This window comes from Eumetopias jubatus, unplaced genomic scaffold (genome assembly GCF_037043125.1).
Source record: "Eumetopias jubatus isolate StellerSeaLion01/CBP00866 unplaced genomic scaffold, mEumJub1_p1.0 scaffold_17, whole genome shotgun sequence".
Taxonomy (NCBI): domain Eukaryota; kingdom Metazoa; phylum Chordata; class Mammalia; order Carnivora; family Otariidae; genus Eumetopias; species Eumetopias jubatus.
In genome coordinates, this window is record NW_028274823.1 from 32,534,140 (window position 1) to 32,555,226 (window position 21,087).

Here is a 21,087-nt window from a genome sequence, read left to right on the forward strand (position 1 = left end):
TTCTAGATGTCGAAATGCTTCAGGCCAGTACATCTAATCCAATCCCTGGAGATGGTTTCTCTCGGGCCACTAAGGACTCTATGATCCGCAAGTTTTTAGAAGGTAATTTGCAACTGTGAGCAGGGAAGCAAAAAGAGGGAAAGAGAAGTAAATGTAGGAACATTGCCTGGTTCCGTATGATGGTTGCTCCATTAAAGGAATGGGCTGCCACATACCTGGCATATGGTGTGATGACTGAAGACACTCCATCCCCGTGAGCTGCCCCATCAGCCTGTTACAGTAGGTCAGGAATTCCTACCCCTGGAGCCACTCATTTGGGTAAAAGTTGCCTCCAACAAGACCTGTTTTAAAATGCATATGCTTATTTTTATTTGACTGAAATTTATTGAGTACCCAATATGAGCAAAGCACTGCTCTGGATGTTGGGCTGGAGGACACAGAGAAAAGTAACATGTGATCAAGTGCCCTTAAGAGATGACTTTCTGGTGAATGTGGAGAACATAGGGGAATATACACAAACATTGTTAAGTTGAGCCTTGTGTCATGGTTAAGAATACGAACTCTGATCTGTATTTAGTTCCCCCTTCAGTTGGCTAGAAAACCCAGGACAAGTTCTCAACTCCCCTGGGCCTCAGTGTCCTCAGGTGAATGTTGTGAGAATTAAATGACTTACTGTCTAGTGGGCCTCAGAGTGGGGCTGGGCATAGAGCAAGCAATGAAGGTTTATGATTGTTGTTGTTGTTGTCATCATTATCATTGAAGGTCAGAGAGGGAGGGTGTTGAATTGTGGGGGTAACTCCTTAACTCTGTCCAATCATTTATAATCATTTATAAAACCAGGGGGCGGAGTCTGTTGATGAAGTAGGCATAGAAAGCAGGATGCTAAGAGTATGGGATTCAGGATGGGAGAAGTAGTTTTGACAGTGAAGAGGAAAGAACAGTTCTGAGTAGTGGTAGATAAACCATAGCCTGGCTAGCTGCCTGTTTTTGAAAATAAAGTTTAGTTGGAACACTTTGTATCCATTCATTTAGTATGGTCTATGTCTGCTTTCACGCTATAAAAGCAGAATTGAGGACTTGTGTGCATGGAGGCAGGCACCTTGGGAATCACTGTCATTGGTAAGGTAGCCAGCAGCTCTCCCAGGACACCTCATTTTGTTAACATCAGACAAGCCTCTCCAGAATTTCTTCATGCCCTTGTACAAGATGTTCAAAGATGAACAGGTGGGAACTTCTCCACTAGTTGGAAACTTTCTCGAAACCAGAGCGTTAGAACCCAGAGCCCCTGGATGAGTTGGGACCCCCTGGTCTGTCAGTCTTCTGGACCAGGACACAGGGAAGCCAAGAGTGGTCTCTGCACAGCTCAGAAAAGATGCAGCTAAAAAAAACTTCCGATAAATCACTGGATTGGAAATCCCATAGGAAGAAGAAGCAAGCTTTATTCATTCCTGTATCTCAAACAGGCATTTAATAAAGATCCGTTGAATGCATCGTGCTGGGGATAAGAAGGAAGTGAGAGGAGAACACCTACTATGTGTAGGCCGAGCTGCGTGCTATTCCTCTACCGTCACATTTTGTCCTCACAGTTCTCCTGTGAGTAGGTCTCAGAGGGAAATCAGGCTGAGAGAGGTTATATGACGTGCCCGAGGTCACCACAACTCATGTGTATGAGGGGCAATGGCGTACAGTCGGGTCTGCTGAGATTCTCAAAGCCAAGGGGACCCTACACTCGGGTCCCAGCACAGATCACCAGGAAGGGGGCAGGGAAAACCTTATGGCTGTGGGACCCCAGGGACAGAGTGGGAGCGGCAGGCTTCTGTCCTAAATCTTTCTGGTTGATGGAGGGCAGAGTGGGGGCAAAGGTTGCAAAAAAAGCAGTAGAGCATGGAGGTTGAGACAAGTTCTGGAGCCAGCTTTCCTGGATGCCAGTCTGGCTCAACGTAACTTTGGGCAAGTTATTTAATCCCCCAAGGCCCCAGTTTCTTCATTTGCAAAATGAGAAGAATGATTGTAGTTATTCCACCGTGTCGTTAGATTGTCAAAGGGGGTAACGCGGGTAGTATACTTGGGATAGCACTTGGCACAGAGGAAGTCCACAGCAAGGATTTGCTGTGGTCATTTTGATGGGGAGGATGAGGATGCTGGAGCCGTTGGTGGGGAGGACTCGATGGGATGCTGGAGCCGTTGGTGGGGAGGACTCGATGAGGATGCTGGAGCCGTTGGTGGGGAGGGCTCGATGAGGATGCTGGAGCCGTTGGTGGGGAGAACTCCCGGCCCCCCTCACGCCGCTGCCCAGGCGCCGCGGCAGTGGTTCCAAGTGTCCTTCGGCTTTGGAGGCTATGCTCTCTTTCCTCTAGTCCCAGTGGGATGAATAACTGAATCCCAGCAATAAAATTAAGATGATAGAGCCTAGTGCTCACTGCCTTTTGCTGCATTGATGGGTGGCAAAAGAAGTTGACAACAGCGTTTTCTCAGTTGCTTCGAGTGGGGTTCTCAGTAGATCATACAGGAGATGATATAGGGGAAGGTCTTTGCCAAAGGGCGGTCCTGAACAAATAAGTTATGGTCACTCTCTCTGTTCTTATGACTGTCAGTCACCAGTTTGCTTGGTCACTGCTTTCTGACGCCTTTCTCTGTGTTTCTAGGTAACAGCATGGGAATGGCCAGTTTGGAGAGGGAGCTACACCATGGTGGTCAGGAAGAAGATGTGTATCACACGGTGGATGACGACGAGACCTTTAATGTGGACCTGGCCAACAGACCCCCTGTCCCGGTGCCCAGGCCAGAGGCCAGTGCTCCTGGCACTCACCACCTGCCTGACAATGAGCCATACATTTCTAAAGGCAAGTGTGGCAGGGAATGATGTTCAGTGGGGTGTTCGGGGCTTCTCAGCAGGAATTCCCTAGATCCTCTTAACTTCTGAACCATTGCTCAGAGACTGTCCCCTTCTGAATGGTCCCCAACCAGCCCCAGGAGATGGGGTTAGAGCTCGGGGCAGATTTTAGAGCAGGCCCATGGGCCATGATCACATTCAGTTCTGGCTTTCCTGGATGCATTCATGTGCAATATAAAAACTTACCTCTACTCCAAATGGCAAGAACCCTGGTAAATTTTTATTTCCTGAAATATTATTATTATTAATTTTTAATGGCTAACATTTATTGAAACCTACCAAGAGTACTCTATCTGGAACATGTCGTTTAGTCTTTGCAATAACGTATTAGGTAAGGGCTGTTATCATCCCCATTGTACAGATGAGGAAAACGGAGACTTACAGAGGTCACTATTACCATGTAGCAGAGCCAGGATTTGAACTCAGGGCATCCGACTCCACAGTCCCGGCTTTCAGCCACTATGCTAGGCTGTCTACCTACCTACACTGATACAAGTTGGTGAGAGCTGGGTTTGACTTCTTCATAGTGGTCCCTGGGAGATCAGTTAGATGCTGATGCATTGTCAGTTTTGCTCTTTTTTAGGACTCGATTGTATTGATAGGATTCTAAATACCTTATAGTATTGTCAGAACTGTGCACCTGATCCCCATCCCATTTTTAATAGCATAAGAAGGTTGTGGAAGGTGTGACAAAAGGCGATCACAAATTGGGGAAGGTAGCCCTCAACCAGAGCCCCAGGTACAGGGTGACCAGGTACATGTGAATTTCAGACAAACAGCAAATAATTTCTTTCTCAAATATTGCATTTTTTTTCTTTCAGTTTTTGTCTTGGTTTGTTAAACCTGGCAAATCCTGCACTGTGTAGGAATACAGCTGGGGGACATTATGGATAGCCAGTACTCTCCATGCTTGTGGTTTGCCATTCCCCTGGGGAGCATCTCCTTCGGCGTGTGTAGCAGACACTATTGATGCCCTGCCCACATCCCCCAGCTCTGTATATTTCTGTGCCCACTGGCTGCACCCTGCCTGTCAGGACCCATGTTTCTTAGTCTGACCGCTTTCTCTGGCAGCCAGAGCCTCCTCTGCCCTTTTGCGAGGCAGGCTGGAAGGGTTGGGGGTTAGCACCCCTCAGCCCCGGCAACCAGTGATGGATGGGCTGGTGGCTGAGCATCCCTGCCCTTCTGCTGGGAGAACCCCAAGCTGCGTGTTCTGCATTGCTTTCCAGAGCTCCCCAGCTTGCCCCCCCCCCCAGTAACTTGCTGGATACCCACCCTGTATGGCTTTATCCACTTCCCTGTCTCACCTCCATCACTCCCCACATTGACTCCATGCACCTGGATCCTTGTCCCCAGGGCTGCTTCTAAGGGAACCCAAATGAAGAAGCATGTGAATATATATTGATAATTCCTAAATGGCAGGAGGGAAGGAGAGAACGTTAGTGTTATGGCTCACTGTGGGGAGCTAGGGCAGGGGCATGAGTGATTCCTAAAGATCCCCAAAGGACTTGGCTAGGCAACTGGGGAAGCAAAGAAAAGAGAGGCAGGGGATGACAAAAAGGGCAGTGGTCTGGAGGCCAGAGCCCCTGGGTTCATGTCCCAGCCTTTGCATCTCCCAGCCTGGGACATGAGGTCAGTCATTTCACTCTTTAGCTTTCCTTTCCTCATCTGTAAAATGGGTCTCATAATGATACACATATACATCAATGCATGTATCATAATAATACCTAATATACTCTGCAGAGCCTGATTGTGAGGGTCAGATGGGAGAATACATTTATAAACTGTAGAGCACCGTGCAGATTATCAGTTGTGTTAACTGGCATGCCCAAGTACTGCTGCGCTCTTGGCATCCACCTCAAGTTTTCGCTAATGTTGAGTGCTTCCTTGTGCCAGGCACCATTCTAAGCACTTTCCATATATTAACTCATGTAATCATCACAACAACCCAGGGAGGGAGGTATTCATCATCATTCTATAGATAAGAAAACTGAGGCAGAGACAGGCCAAGCCTCTTGTCCAAGATCACATGGCTCCTAAGTGGCCAAGGCAGGATTTGAATCTGGGGAGTATTGTCCAGAGCCCAGGGAACCTTAATCACTATGCATTCCTACCCCCAAGTAAGCATCTGTCACTTCTCTGTTTTTCCTGTTAGCTTTGCTGGGTCTGTTGCTCACAACTGACTTCATCTAAGTCCCTTTGGAGCGGTGCACGCATTGTATCTGCCCCACTGCTCTGAGTTCTGTTTTATGGCACCTGTTGACGTGTTGAGTGGCACTTCCTTTCATTCTCCAGCTTCGAGGTGTTCGGGTATTCCAGGGCCCAGCTCACGTCCTTGTTCACATTACCCTTTCCTTTAATGATCCATCGTGTCCTCTGGCTGGCTTTGTCTTTCTGGCATTGAGACCTTGTCTGTTTGGGCTGTCTTCATCCCATAATCCCCTGACCTTTGGCACCTTCGTTGCCTCCTACTGGAGTTGTGACTTACAGAACTGCATACAGTGGTCCAAAATGTGATCCTTCATTTCCGTTTTTGTAAAAGATTTTGATAATTTTTCCAGTAAATATCTAAAATATTATAAAGCCCTTTGGAAAAACAAATCTGATTTGGCTTTTACCTAGAATATTCTTTATCTCATAGTTTTTGCAGAAAAAAGTCAGGAGCGGCCTGGGAATTTTTACGTTTCCTCAGAGAGCATCAGGAAAGGTAAGCCCCATGTGCTCAGCTTCCTTTCGTATGACCTGAACTTCTGGGTGGTAGAAGTGTTCATGTTTCAATGATTTGCAGGTGTAACGTCTCCTTAGCACTGAAACACAGAGAGGCCCAGGGGACCCCTTAGGTGGTGCTGTACTGATGGTAAGGGGAGAGGGGAAGAGATCGGGGCTCCCTAGAATAGTGTACAAATTGATCATACTGAGAACACGAACACACCAGAACGTGTCTGTGACAGCACACAAAACAGTGTAAATAGTAAGATTGGTGCCAACAGGATGAAAGTGGGTAGCCTGGCACCCAGGCTTTACCTAACGATACAGCCCTACCATGCTATTTACGTACCCTATCTGTACTAGGTAAACGACACTTTCGTTCAGCTTTTATTTAAGAGACATTTTGCTTGCGGTTGAGTAACATTTTTCTTCCTCCTCAAAAGACTGAGGAAGTATGAGGAGATAAGCACTCCTTTTTTCTTGATTAACTTCCTTGTGCTAAAGAGAGATATTCAATGTTATCCCATTGATGATTCTTTTGAAAAGGAGACATGACACCATCTAGGCTTTAGAAGGCATCCCAAGGACTTAGGTAGTAGGAGAGTGGAATTGATTGGCATATGCATTTTGTTTTCTCCCCACACCCTGTCTTCCAGCACAATTAAAGACAGCCTTGAAGAAGGCAAATCTGGGAGAAAGGTTTGTGGGTGTGGATAGATGGATGAGTGAATGCTTGGGAAGAATGACAAATGAACTTTGAAGTCATCTCTTTCTTCTTCTTGCTCTCTCCCTGAATCACAATGCCCATGGGGGTCCTGCTAGAGAAATTTAGAATCAGAGATAGCCCTACGTGAAATGAGCAGTAAAATGTCAAGTTGTCCTCAGAAGCCCAATGGCCCCATCACGTCTGCAAGGAACTCATTCTCCACAGAACTTAGTGGAGTCACAGCCTGGAGAAAGAGAGGGGTTGCCTTCATATTTCCTGAGAATCTTCAAAGCAGAGAACCATGAATTTGTCATGTAGAGGAGAGGTTGGCAGAGGAACAACCCAAGGAGAGCCACTTGGGACCCAGCACCTAATCTATGCCTGGTGACATTGGAGCTAGATCATGGTTCCATTGACATTCTAGTCTTTTTGGACATTTCATGCCCATGGGTCCACAGTCATGGTGCCCATGCAGCTTGGAGGCAGGGAGGACAGTAAAGGGCTGGAGTGTGTTGGGAAAAGCATCCTTCCTAGAATTTCCCATATATTATTTTCTGGGAGTGGATTTTAGTCTAAAGCAGTGGTTCTCAACTGGAGGTGATTTCTCCTTTCCCTGCACTGCCTCCCAAAGGACGCTTTGCAATGTCTGGGATGTTTTTGGTTGTCACAGCTGAGGTAGGGGATGCTAGTGGGTAGAGGCCAGGGATGAGGCTACAAATCCTACAGCATACAAGACGGCCCCCCAACAACAAAGAACTCTCCAGTCCAAGATGTCAATAATGTCTAAGTGGAGAAATGCTAGTCTAATGGCTTCCCAATCATTCAGATTTGGGGGATTCTGTTGACTTGCCCAGTGGATGCTGTTCTTACCTCCTAAAATGCTGTGGCCTTGTCTACTCTAGCGTAACAGGCTTTGAAATTATTCGCTGCTTCCCCCTCTCTGATTCGATGTCATATGCCCCCCATCTTCATTCCACATGTAATTGTTCTTTTGAGACCCATCCTCTTGAGCTCATGACCGACCTCGTTAACCCCACTCATCTGCCTGCCCTCCCCGGTCAGGGAGCTGTCACCCTGAGTTTTGGCATCCTTTCCAGAGCCTCCCGTCCGACCGTGGAGGGACAGGCCCCAGTCGAGTATATATGACCCTTTTGCTGGGATGAAAACGCCAGGCCAGCGGCAGCTGATCACACTCCAGGAGCAGGTGAAGCTGGGCATCGTCAACGTTGATGAGGCTGTGCTCCACTTCAAAGAGTGGCAGCTCAACCAGAAGAGGCGGTCGGAGTCCTTCCGCTTCCAGCAGGTAACCGACTCTGTCTGGTGTGTTTCAGGTCCGTTTCTCCACCAGGCAGAAGGGAGGGCGGGGTCCGCACTGTCTTGTGTGCTGCCCTAATGGAGCACCTGTGGCCAGGCCCATGACTGGTGTTTTGAGTGTCACTGTGAATCGTTGCATGTGTATGTCTGTCCCCTGTCGTCTGTACCCATGCGACCCCCGGGCTGAGAGCTGGATGGCTTTGCTGGTTGTCGTGAGGCTAGAGATCAGGAACAAAGACTCACCTGTCAACCCTAATTTTTCAGCTGCCGCTTCCCTCTGCACGTGGCCCTATACTTTGGCTTTCCAGCTTGTTTTCTTCTCAGAGCCCTTCTCTCTACTCGTAGTGCCAACACTCCCACAGAACTGTCACACCTTTGAACTCAGAGAACTTGGACAGTTCCCAAGAAATAGGATTAAGACAACAAAACAAGTCACAGACCTAAAACCACCCAAGTCAGAGCACACTCACACGCAAACTGTATTTCTGTAGGCACGTATACAAAGGCGGAGGCAGAGGTCAGGGGAGGCTACGCCATGGCCATCCCAAGCGTGACCACTCAGGAGACTGGAAATGCAGGACAAGGCTCCTAGAGGAGACTCCTGTTTTGTTTTGTTTTTTAAAGATTTTTATTTATTTATTTATTTATTTATTTATTTGAGAGAGCTAGAGGGAGAGAACGAGCAGAGGGAGCAGCAGAGGGAGAGGGAGAAGCAGACTCCCCCGCTGAGCAGGGAGCCCGACGTAGGGCTCGATCCAAGGGTCCTAAGATCATGACCTGAGCTGAAGGTAGACGCTTAACCGACTGAGCCACCCACGCGCCCAAGACTCCTGTTATTTTTGTAAGAATCTATATAACTCCACACGTGTACTCTGTGCATAATTTAAAGCAATCCAGAGAACTCAAACTTGACCTTAGGAAGCATATTCCTTGGTCCAACTCCTTCATATTAGAAAGAGGAAGCTGTGCCTAGGGTGTTAGGAGACATATCCAAGACCACTTACCCATTAAGTGGAGGGCAAGGCAGGACCAGAATGGTTGCTTTTTCTCTCCACCTCCCCATGGTGTGTCTTCTAACCTCTGTCCTCAGAAGACCTGACACACCTGCCGTTGGGGGGAGAGGCAGTGGGGGCAGCACCCACCTACTGCTGAGATTGGAGTCCTGTCTCAGAGTGGTGACGAGTGGGGAAGTGAGTCATCGAGCAGCATCTGTCCAGCTGTGCCAGCAGTCTACTGACAATGCTCAGCGTTGAATGGACCTAATCTCTTCTGCTGCTTCTAGCATGCATGCAAGAGAAGTACCATTGTTCCCATTCTACAGACTACTGAGGCTCGGAGAGGTAGAGTCAGGATTCAGAGGAGCCCTTTCTCACGCCAGAGCCTGTGCTCCCTTCGCTACACTTTCTGCCTTCTTAGTGCTCCCTGCAAGAGGGTCCCCTGCTCTGCCGGCCCACCTCCGTCCTCCCGGGACAGCCTGGCCCTGGGCAAACAACAGTGTTCTTTCTCCTGACCAGGTCATGTGCCCATGTTGCACAATCGTTAAGAGCAGGTTCCGGGGCCAGGCAGCCCGAGTTACATCCTTGTTCTGTCACTTGGGGCTGAATGACCTCGGCCTCTCTCTACCTCTGTTTCCCACCTCAAATGTGAAGGGTGAACACTGGACAGTGTAAACCACGTAGAGGACTCGGCATGCCCGGCACCCAGTAAACGCGTAACAAATGTTAGCGCTCTGTCTCCATCTGTATCCGAGAGGCTTCTCCTGGTCCCACGAACTTGCCCAGAACTCCTGGGTGTGGCAGACAATGGGGGCTCATATTTGACATAGCAGGCAATCCCAGCCCATGGGAGCTGACACTACTCTGTGCCCCAAGAGCCTCTTGGTATTTCTAGAGCATCCCCCGTCCAGGGACCAGTGGGTGTGAAGACCATTCCACAGGCTGCCCCATCTTCCCTTTCCTCCACGCGTCTGTCCACTTCTCTGTCTCCTTCACTTCCCCTCCTGTGAGTAGGCACCACCCAGGGTCCCTTCAGGTTCTTCTTGAGTCCATGTCCCCTTTCCAGTCCCACCTTGCAGCCACCAGCTGGGTGTGTCCTGCTGAGGTGTCCATGACTCGCAGCATGTCCAGCAACAAACTGTACCTGGAGGCTGCTTCCCTTTCCTGGCTCCCTACTTCTGTTCACCACACTGTTACCTTCCAGACACTTCCAGAGACTTTCCATCCCTTGGGCTCTTCTCCCTCAGTCCCCCATATCCAGCCAGCTGCATGTCTTGCCTGGTCCTGCTCTGTGATTCTTCCTCTTGCATCTGCTCCTTCCTTTCCATTCCCCTGGGGCCAGCTTCTGTCACCGTCATGTGCCTGCCACATAGTGTCTAGGTGGATCTCCTTGCTGCCGACTCCTCCCGCCTCCAGTCTGTCAGACCTTAAAGCTGTGCCCAGCCCACGCCTTCCAGTGTTTCCTGCTGCTTCCTGGACAAGCTCAGTCTCAGCTGTAGTCACAGCCCAAACACCCCTCCCCGTCTGGCCTCCGTGGCTCCCCCATGGGACCCTTCTCGATGTCTAGACGTTAGTCCTTGGGGCATTTTCTCTCGGATGTTCAGACACCTTGAGGTAGTTGTTAACTGACTAAAATAGCAACAAATTTCAGCCCTCACATGTCTATTCAACATTTGTTTAATGACTGATAGACCCGACTGCAGGCTTTCAGAAAGCTGTACGGCCTCGTGTCTTGCCCTTTGAGAGTGCACGGTCTCTCTGAAGAGACAACACACCCTCCCCAAAGCCACACACATGCACAAATGCACTGGGCCCGGCAGCATAGCTCAGCGCCAGGTGGAGCAGGCTGCACAACGGAGCAGTCTGGAGAGGTTTAAGGGGGAAGGTGGACCTTGACCAAGACCTGAAACAGACTCATGGGGAGGAATCCTCCCCCTCATGGTCAGAGGAATGGCAGGAAAACCCAGTCTCGGGCGGATATGTGCCTGGAGCGTTTGTGAACATGTACAGGACTGGCTTGGCTAAAGGAGCCTACAAGGAGGAGGGCAGGGGCTTATAAGGCTGGGAAGGAGCTGGGAACCAGAGGGGTGGGGAGACGCTTTGTTGTATTTGAAAGGGGTCTTCTCTTCAGGCACAACTTCTAAGAGTACTTGAATTTCTCTGGGGGCCGATTACAAATGCACTCAGCTTCATTTGCATGTTGGAGATGTTATTGCAATGGGATGTATCTTGTAAACAGCATAAAATCTGAAAGAAACTCTTAATGCCTGGAGGGTATATTTCTCGTATATACTTTTAAAATGAACTAAATTTTTTTCCAGGAAAATCTTAAACGGCTAAGGGACAGCATCACCCGAAGACAGAGGGAGAAGCAAAAATCAGGAAAGCAAGCAGGTATGTAGCTTTTGGGGGTGCTGCATTGGGGGGGGCTGCTATGATCCATTGTCCCTAACTCTCCTTTCTGCTGTGGCCTGCATGGGCAGAGTGCTTGCCTGTTACCCTGTTTACAGATCTGGGTACCCCACTGTACTGTGAGGTTCTTTTGGGCAATGGCTTTGTTTTGTTTGTTCCTTTTTTTTTTTTTTTTGAGAGAAAGAGAGTGTGCGGGGCATGGGAGGACAGAGATAGAGAGGGAGAGAGAATCCTAAGCAGGCTCCTCGCTCAGTGCAGAGCCCTGTGCGGAGCTCCAGCCCACAACCCTGAGATCATGACCTGAGCCGAAACCAAGAGTCAGACGCTTACCCGAATGAGCCACCCAGGAGCCCCTGTCTTGTTTATTCTGTATCTCTAGTACCAGGCACATAGGACATGTCAGCAAGTGAATGAATGGATTCACCTCTGCATCTCCCATCCCTTCACTCAAAGAGGATGATAAGACTTTTTCCCCAGGCACCTGACTCTCCCCTGGGCATTTAGGAAGACATGTGTTTTGAGCAGAGACAGGAGAAAACTCATGCACATAGTGTCTGTTTCTGACTGAAGCAGGGAATAGCATATCATTGGTGTCCGCACCACACAGTGCTTCAGAAGCCAGGACTCAGGTGTAGCAGGGCTCCTGCCATGTGGAGTGGGGGCCCAAAGCAGGGCCATATATTCCAATTGTGTACACTGAGGACGAGGCCTCTCAGCACCCCTAGCCCTGAGCAGTGAGGGGCATTTGCCAACATCACATATTTCCACCAAGAACCTCCAGCATGGTGGGTCTCTGATTTATTTTGGCCAGCTTATACCAAGTAGAGCTGGCAATAAAAGGCTTTCAGAAGCTCTCGGATCTTGAGTAGAGCCCCATTAAATGAAGGACTAAGTTTATGTATAACTTCCGTAGTCTGTCTTCAGCTACCATCAATAGCCTGACTTCTCATGACCCTGGCTAGGCAGGTGACACCCCAGACTTTAAAAATGACATCTTCCTGGGGCGCCTGGGTGGCTCAGTTGGTTAAACGACTGCCTTAAGCTCAGGTCATGATCCCAGGGTCCTGGGATCGAGCCCCGCATCGGGCTCCCTGCTCGGCGGGAAGCCAGCTTCTCCGTCTCCCACTCCCCCTGCTTGTGTTCCCTCTCTCGCTGTCTCTCTTTCTCTGTCAATTAAATAAATAAAATCTTTAAAAAAATAAATAAAAATAAAAAAAATAAAAATGACATCTTCCTTCCACAGGCCCCTTGCTCATGCCTTTTCTTTCTCACCTGTATGAAAATTCGTGGGCTGGAAGACCCAGCCCGGCAGCTTCTGCTCGGCAAGGCCTTCCTGGGCCACTGCACTCCTTCCCCACTTGAGCACTTATAGGACCTACTGTCCCTTCCATTCACCCAGCACTTCTCTTTTGTGCCTCTGATTGCTATTACTTCATTCCTGTATTCAAACTATCAATTCCCAGAGGTTCTGCCTCCAAAATGCATCTTAAATCTGATTATTTCTGTTTCCCCTGCCACAGCTGCAGGCAGGCCACCATCATCTCTTCCTGGATGAATGAGGAGCCTCTTCAGTTGTCGCCCCGTGTCCACTCTCCCTTTTCTACAGTTAATCCTCCAAACTGCAGCCAATGACCTTTTAAAAATAAAAAATCAGATCATGCCAGTCCCTTGCTCAAAACCCTCCAGGGGCTCTGGTCCCACCCAGAGTAAAATCACACTCCTCACTGTGGCCTGAGAGGCCCTACGTGGTCTCACCCCTGAGCTCACCTCCACTTTCCCCTTCAACCCCATGCTCTAGTCCCAAAGGACTCCTTTATTGTTCCTCTAACAAGTCAAGAGCAGCCCCCCCCCTGGGCCTTTGTCCCCCCTCCACTTTTCCCATGTCTTCACTGACTGGCTCTTTCCTCCTTCAAAGTTTGGCTGTAAGTTCTCCTCCTCAGAGAGGCCTCCACATTCTCTCCAGAGCGATCCTTCACAACTCACTGTGCCTTTGCTCCCATTGTTTTCACATATCACAGACTGGAATTACCTTATGTGCCTACTCTCATGGTTATCTTCTGGCCCATCTCCCTGCCGCCACCTACCGTAAGCTCCATGAGGGCAAGAGCTTGTCTGTTCTGCGCTCTGCTGAGCCCCCAGCATGTAGGACAGTACACTGATTGGGCTTCAAGGAGTCTCTGTTGGAATAAAACGTTTGGTAACACCATTCATTCATTCCACAAACACTTAACTGAGTGCCAGGTTCTCTGCCAGACAGAGACCCATACGGCATGATCTTCACCGTTAGGTAGTTTATGAGTTAGTCTTTTACTTGTGTAGGTCTGATTTTCCCAGCTAGAGCCTGCCCCACAATGCCTAACACAGTATTTTGCATATGGTACTAGCCTGCTGAATATTAGTGATTTTGACCGTTTGGGAAAAGGTGCATCCAGAGGTTATAACCATGGCAGAAGGTCAGAGAGTTCATCCTAAGATGTCTGCTTGGGTGACTAGATCTTAAATGTATGCTTCCACCACCGAAGCTCACACGTGTTTGCCCTCCTGGCTGAAGGCAAAAAATCTGGTTCAAGATCTGCATAGTCATCTTAGGGTCAGACAATAGGTTCTAGGTGGGAAAAGGGACGAGGTGCCTTTTAAAACTAGAGCACATGAACCCAAAGATAGAAGCCTTGATTAAATGAAACATTTCATGCTTTGACACATAGGCAGCCTCGAAAAAGCTGTGATTCGGTGGTGCATGAGTATTTGAAGGCCAGAGAGTTGTAGTGTTGGAGTTATGAGTACTGGGCAGCCAGGGCTCCAGAACTGAGCCCACTGGGTGTCATCACACCTTTACCACCCAACCGGTGGAGATATTGAAGCAAGACACACACATGTGCTGAGGAGTAAAGGGTACAGTCATGGGCCCTTGGGCCATCAGGGTTGGGGTCAAGTTCCTAGCCACTGCTCACCCCTAACTAGCTGGGAACCATGGGCAAGATAAGTCCCCCAACTGAGCCTCGGTCCTCATCTGCGAAGTGGCACAAATAAAAGTGCCTCCCCCACTAGGGTTTCTGTGAGGATTGAACAAGTTAGGGGCTAGCTGGGGTCTCGCACAGTGCCTGGCACATGGAAGCACTGTTGTACAGACCACCCACCCGTCCAGCAGCTGGTGTCCTCTCAGGCAGGGCGTCCCAGGGTGTGTGCACTGGGCTGGGACTCGCCATCCAGGGTCCAGCCCCGGAATCCTGGGTTTTGGAACATTATACAAAGTTCAGCCAAAGCTAATCAGGCTCTGAATAAGCGATACCCACCAGTGTCTCTTCACTAGAATGGTCAAGGTCTACATTTTTTCAAAGGAACATGGTTAAATGCCCTTGCTTCCCTTCCCCTCTACTCTTCAAGAAGACCCTCTGACTAGGTTTTATGGGGAGGTGTTAAGTATTTTTACTTTTTACATTAGGGGCTTTAATTACTGTCCTAACTATTAGAAGATTAAACCATATCTAATTTGACACTAAACAAGAACAACTGGGGACCACACACAATCCACCATAGAGAGAATGTTCTACCCATCAGCACCAAGATGGTTCCTTTCATTTTCATTTTTTTTTAAAGATTTATTAGAGAGAGAGAGAGAGAGAACACGGGGGGAGAGGCAAAGGGAACGGGGGAGAGAGTTCCAAGCCGACTCCGTGCTCAGTGCAAAGCCCAATGTGGGGCTGGATCTCAAAACCCTGAGATCAAGGCCCTGAGCTGAAACCAAGAGTCAGACACTTAACTGACTGCCCCACTCAGATGCCCCTTGTTTTTGTTTTTTATTGTGGTAAAATACCCATAACATAAAATTTATCATTGGGCCTAAGTGTACAATTCAGTGGCGTTAAATACATCCACAATATCAGGCAACCATTACCATGATCCATTTCTAGAACTTTCTCTTCCCCGACAAGGATTTGAGAGCAAATGGTGGGAGGTGATCCCAGGAACACAGGGGGAGTGGGGAAGTGAGAGAGGGAAAGAGAGGTGGCCAGGAAGGTGCCGTTACCACTGTGGAGACTGGAGCTTCTTGTCTCTGGAGACTCTGGGAGTCAATGGACAGCACCATGGAAGGGGCCAGAGAGCTGGGGCGTTTCTTCAGCAGCTCCCGTGTCCGGGGGAGGCCCATTGGGGGTGGGGGGTGGTGCTTATCATCTAGTTACCAGAGAAAGCCTCAGGCAGTTTGGAAGTTGGACCATATACTACATGGTGAGGCCCAAGGGCATCAGATCACCTGCCAAAGAGTGGGCATCATTTATGGTTGACTAAATATGGCATATTATTTAACTCCATAAAACTCGATTATGTATTTAGTGGCATACTAACTTGTAATGGGCTATTTCACACTGAGTAGCCTCAGTGCTGCCTATGTGTGCTCGTGGGAGTAAAAGGTAGGCACTGGGGGTGGGGTAGGGGAAAGTGGGGGAAGAGGTTAGGATTGTGACAGGTTTAGGGCAACCTACTCTGCTTTGACCATTGCAGCTCCTTTAAAAAAAAAAAAATCTTCTCTCCACATTGAGCTTCTGTTTTCACCAGATGAAAGAATTCTGCTTCCCCGGGCTCCTGGGTGGCTCAGTTGGTTAAGTGTCTGCCCGCGGCTCAAGTCATGATCCCAGGGTCTTGGGGTCGAGCCCTGCATCAGGCTCCCTGCTCAGTGGGGAGTCTGCTTCTCCCTCTGCCCCTCCTCCCACTTGTTCTTTCAATCTCTCTCTCTTTCTCTTTCTCAAATAAATAAATACAATCTAAAAAAAAAAAGAACTCCGCTTCCTCCCCACCCCTGCCAAAAAAAAAAAAGAAAAAAGAAAAACATTTAGAAACCATTGACACAGGGTAACATCAATCTATAGGAAAATTAGGGTTAACAAATGGCATTTCTGCTTAAAAGACCTTTTCTAGGAACAGAACCCATTCTAAACAGAAGGGCTGACTCTGTTTATTTAGAAATCTCATTTGCCTTAGAAAAGAAAAACGATGACTATTTTCCTTTAATTTAGGTTAGAACACCAATGATAATTAAAAAGTAAGATTCCGTTCATAATAACGTGCTAGTTTTTCTTCAGCCTTGGCGGGTTGTCTTGTTCTTGCTGGGATGGTGCAGAACATTGATGGTATAGATCAGAGGGGCTGGCATGGCCCGTGACTTGTTGAACACCCCCAAAGAAGACAGTCTGTATTTGTGTTCTGGGTATGTCTGGGGTTCATCTGGGGCAGAACCAGGAGGAGCAGGCCGGGTGCCAGGCAGCCTGGGCTCCCATCCCTCCACTCCAATCACTGCATCACTTTACGATCCAGGACAGTCCCTTTAATCACATTGTGCCTCAGTTTCTTCACCCATGCTTGTACCTGACTTACCAACTTCACAGGGAAGAAGTGAAGTTCAGAGGAGGTATAATGACCCATGGAGACACGCTCCGGGAAAAGTACTGTAAGATATAATGCTGATTACTATTCCTGGCATTTTTTCTTTCTTCCAGGAATATCAGGATTTGGTAGACATTTAGACTGGCTCTACTTGATTTTTTTGAACTTTTGACTCCCAATTTTTTTTTTCATGTGTATTTTACTTTCCTTCCTCATAGAACTGGTTGAGGGTAGAAAATTGCCACACTGAAGTGAATTAAAGCAGATTGGAACCTCCCTTTAAGAGACTGTTGTTTAAAAAAAAATACTAGGTCAAAGCTGAGGGAAAAAAATAAAATGAAAGGATGACGCCTGTTTGGGCCCTGAGCCACTCTGGGCCCACACCCACATGCAGGTGGTTCCAGGCTCTGGTGGTTGCTGCCCTGCTGCGTCGTAATGAGGCGAGCCTGAGGGTGTGAGAAAGATCCGTGTCACACAGAGACCTAGAAAGCTGGTTTAATACTAGGACCAAACACTGCGCTTGGAACCCGTCTCTAGGGTGAGGCACGTGTGAGGTCCATGTAAACCACAGTCCAGCTTTGCAAGGTCCTCTGTGTGGAGTGTTTCCCACAGGCTCAGTCTGCCCTGTCCTCGAACTTCCTCTTTCCTATGGTTGTAGTCTCCCCATTCGCCGTTCTTGGGCAGACCCTGGCTTTGGCACGCGGAGCCACCTCTGCCCCTGGACTCCCCGAAGCCCTGGCCATACCCATCCCGCAGCAGAGGAGAGGCACCGGAGGGAGTGGTACCATGAAAATAAGAGCACACTGCCCGAAAGTACACGGAGCTCACACCTCTCTCTCCCAGGGGCCCTGCCCCCGGGCTTGGGAACGTTCCCGGCATCACGGGAGCCCTGTCACACGAGCTCACTGGTGTTCACACTTTCCCCGGGGGAGGAAGTGGGGTATGGGCCTCCACAGATATTTTGTTCTGCTCAGTCTAGAACCCAGGGAGTGGAAATCTAGGGAGGACTAAAGACCAACTCCTAGGCAGGGCTAAACTAAGCCAGTCAAGAGACCAGTTTAATGCTCTGCAGAGTGAAGGAATAATCTCTCAGCTCCAAAGCCACTGGTCAGCCTTGCAAGTCTCAAAATCTTTTATGGGGCTGATGGACCTCCTTTCATTAGCTCTCTGGGCCGTTGCTGTCAGTTGCAGACCATGCACCCAGTACCCATCATTTGTTGAGGGACTCAGAGGCCGTATGAGTAGTGGTTAGGAACCTGGACTCTGGAGCCTGGGTTCAAATCCCAGCTGTCCCACTTACCAGCCATGTGCTACTTCACTTCTCTGCAACTAGTTTCTGTTGGGAATGATGATAATAGTATTTATTTCATGGGGGTTGGGAAGCTCACAGAACTCTGCTTGGTGCACAGGATAACCAGTTAGTAGGATCAACAGCGCTCATGAGTCCCCCTCTGATAGGGAAGTCATCCATGTCGCACAGCTGGGGGGTCGCAGAGCTGCAGGCCCCAGACCTTTCCCTGATCGCGGGCTCTCTGCCTGATGTGGGAGCATTTGTCAGGCTTTCTCAACGTGCCTCTGACCTCTTCTCTGTCACACAGTGATGGCCACACAGGAGTCTGTGGAGTTTCAGTGTTGAATTGGGCAGGGCTCCCTCCCCCTTCCCACGCCCTGCCCTTCCGTGCCAGACACCCTCCAGGTTCAGGCCTGGGAGGCAGGTGGAGAAGGAGCCGAGCAGTTTGGCGGGTCACAGTCAGGTGCCTTGAAGCTTATCTCTCTTTCTTCTAATTCTAGACTTGGAGATCACGGTCCCGATTCGGCACTCACAGCACCTGCCTGGGAAAGTGGAGTTTGGAGTCTATGAGAGCGGCCCCAGGAAAAGCGTCTTCCCCCCAAGGATGGAGCTAAGGCGAGGAGACTGGAAAACAGATAGTACTTCCAGCACAGCAAGTGAGCAGGGCCGGGGGCTTGCCTTCACATCTGCATTTCCGCTGGTGCCATTGGGCTTTGGGACCAGTCTCTACTGTAAGCCCAGCAGGTTTCGGGGGCTCACAAACCCAGCAGGTCCAACTGGGATCTGCTGGGTTTGGGGGGATGTAAGAAATGGGGGACATTTAGCCTGTGCAGTTTATCTTTTTTTAGAGGGCCAAAGATCCTTTATATCAATATCCCCTGAAGCCAGGTTGTGTAATAATTTATTACACCGTTTCTTTTATAAGTAGAAAAGCCTACTAATAACACTAGTTAACATTTATTGAGCATTTACTATATGCTAAGCCTGTTCTATAGATTCTCTGATTTAATTCTCACAATAACTCTCTGGGATAGGCACCATCACCTGTATTTACTGAGGAGGAAACTAGACTCTTAGTGCCTTGCCCTGGGTTAAACAGCTAATAAGTGGTGGTATCAGGATTTGAACTCGGGCAGCCTGGATCCAGGGCCCGGATTCTCAACCACTATCCTTTCCGCTTCTTCAGCCATGGTAAGGGGAAGGAAAGGGCCAAAGTCAGAAACATTAGAAAACAATGGACTTACATTTGAGAATTCCAACTTTATGGACGAGTTGAGAATCCAGTTAGGAAATGTGGGAGACATTTTGGTTGAAAGCTTGATAGAGTCTGACTGCAATAGACAACACCTGCTGATGGACACGCAGGAGGTGCGGGCTTTGTTTCCGTATCCAGGGCGGGGCTGGCAGACCTCAGACGCACCTGCTTCACCGGCAGAATAGATTGAGTTTCCCTTCTTTCATACAGTTCAGTGTTATCAAAACAGCGAGGAGAGCAATGAAGGAGTAGGAGACTCAGGACTGCATTTCAGGACTCGTGGCTCCTTAAATGTCAGGCAGAGAACCTCCAGATGGATATGAGGACAGGAAAGTCATCTAAACACGGGGGTTCTCAATCTTTTCTGCATCACAGACCGTTTGAGAATCTGATCTATTCTCTGAATGTGCTTCCCAGAGAAGTGCACGGGCTTGTGTACATACATATACACACAGGGCTGCCTGTCTGTGGACTTAGGTCAAGAACCACGGCACTAGTCTCCCTTCTTACTTTATAGATTGGGTATTTATAATCCAGAGCAGGAAAGAGTTTTGTGCAAGGTCACACAGCCAGTGAAGCCAAGGTGGGAGCAGGCCCAGATTTTCTCTCAGGTTCATGTTCCCGCCACTCACTATTACTGGTTGAAACAGACCCAAAGCCTGTCACATCACCACAGAGGATGTGGGCAGAGGAGAAAACTTCTCCTTCCATAATAGGGGTGGTAATGTGTATCCAAAACCCTCTTGAGGCAGTTTGGAGAATTCTGGCAAGTTCAGAAATGGGAGAGCTTTTCCTAGTGATCCCTGGTGGCTGAGAAAGCACAAGGCAGGTGGCCTGTCTCTCGGATGTGTGGTAGAGGAGAGATGTGGTATAGATCTTCTCGGGGTGAGGGCAGGGCATTCCGGGGCAGAGAGGAGGGGAAATTTAACAAGATAAATGGAAAGTACTCATTTCAGGTTCAGATTAATTTAAGTGATTTTATGTGTATGTTTTACTTTGAGGTGAAAAGAGAATGAAAAGCATAAACTATGCTTCTTACTTCGGGCAATGGTTTATTGCCCAGGAACAGCTAGCTTATCTGGTCAGAAAATGTTATTAAGTGTCAGACCAGTGGATTGTACTCTACTCTGTGGCTGTTGCCTGCATCCAGTCCCTGCTATACAGTTTCAGTTTTCTATTGCTGTGTAACAAACCACCCCAAAACACAGTGGCTTGAAACAACCATTTATTTATACCTGATTCTGCACTTGGGCAAGACTCAGTGGAGATGGTTCATCTCCGCTCCGTGTGGGTCAGTTGGGGTCACTCCTGCGCGTGTCATCAGCTGTAAGCTTGGCATGGGCGGGGACCATCCTAGATGGTCTGTCATCCTTCGGGCCTCTCCACATATGGCCTCTAAGTCAGTAGCCTGAACTTCTTATACGGTAACAAAATCCAGAAAGGGAACATTCCAGAAGGATAGACCCCAATGTGCAAGTGCTTGTCATGCTTTACCTCGCATCACACTCACTCTTGTCATATTGAAGAGCAAGCTACATAGCTAAGCCTGGAAGGAGGGATGGAAGGGACTATTCAGACCCATGGGTCCTGGGAGGTGAAGGTCTGGGGGTCACTAATGGATCTTGGGGTTGATGAAGTGGTGGTAGCTGCTTCATCTTGCAGGCCCTGTGCCAAGCATGTGTCTATGTGACCTAACCCATTCTGTGCAACAATGCTGGGAGTTCTAGATCAGGAAACGGACATTGAGAGAGGTTGGGCCCTGGGTCACAGGCCAAGTAGGCAGAAGGTCTGGCTGGGATTCACATCCAGATCTTGCTGTGCACTTAACCATCGGCACATACTGCCTTCCAAATAGGTATAGTCCCCAGGGCAGGGAGACAGAGTGAAGCTGGCCCAGCCCTGATCTACCAACTGCCCTTTATCCACCAGGGTCACACCCTGAAGATAGCACTATCTGTATTATGGTGCAGCTGTCATCTCTTGGGAACCACAGAAAAACAGATGCAGGTTAAATCTGTTCATAACTAAGATTTTAGTTAAGATTATTAATGTTATGTTTAACGGAACACAGGTTTTATTACAGAGACTTTTAACCTTTTCGTAGACTGTCGGGTCCATGTTTCTTAAGGGTCATAT

At 48.8% G+C, this 21,087-nt stretch overlaps 1 protein-coding gene across 7 annotated transcripts in view; it reads left to right on the plus strand.

The window, feature by feature from the left end:
* PIK3AP1 (phosphoinositide-3-kinase adaptor protein 1) overlaps positions 1-21,087 on the plus strand; it is a 127,676-nt gene that overhangs the window by 89,337 nt on the left and 17,252 nt on the right. For all 7 annotated transcript variants that reach the window (XM_028098478.2, XM_028098477.2, XM_028098476.2 and 4 more), the window contains 6 exons: positions 7-102; positions 2,646-2,843; positions 5,532-5,597; positions 7,403-7,608; positions 10,936-11,008; positions 18,197-18,352. In XM_028098478.2, the coding sequence (XP_027954279.1) occupies positions 7-102; positions 2,646-2,843; positions 5,532-5,597; positions 7,403-7,608; positions 10,936-11,008; positions 18,197-18,352 (795 nt within the window). The remainder of the gene's footprint in view (positions 1-6; positions 103-2,645; positions 2,844-5,531; positions 5,598-7,402; positions 7,609-10,935; positions 11,009-18,196; positions 18,353-21,087) is intronic.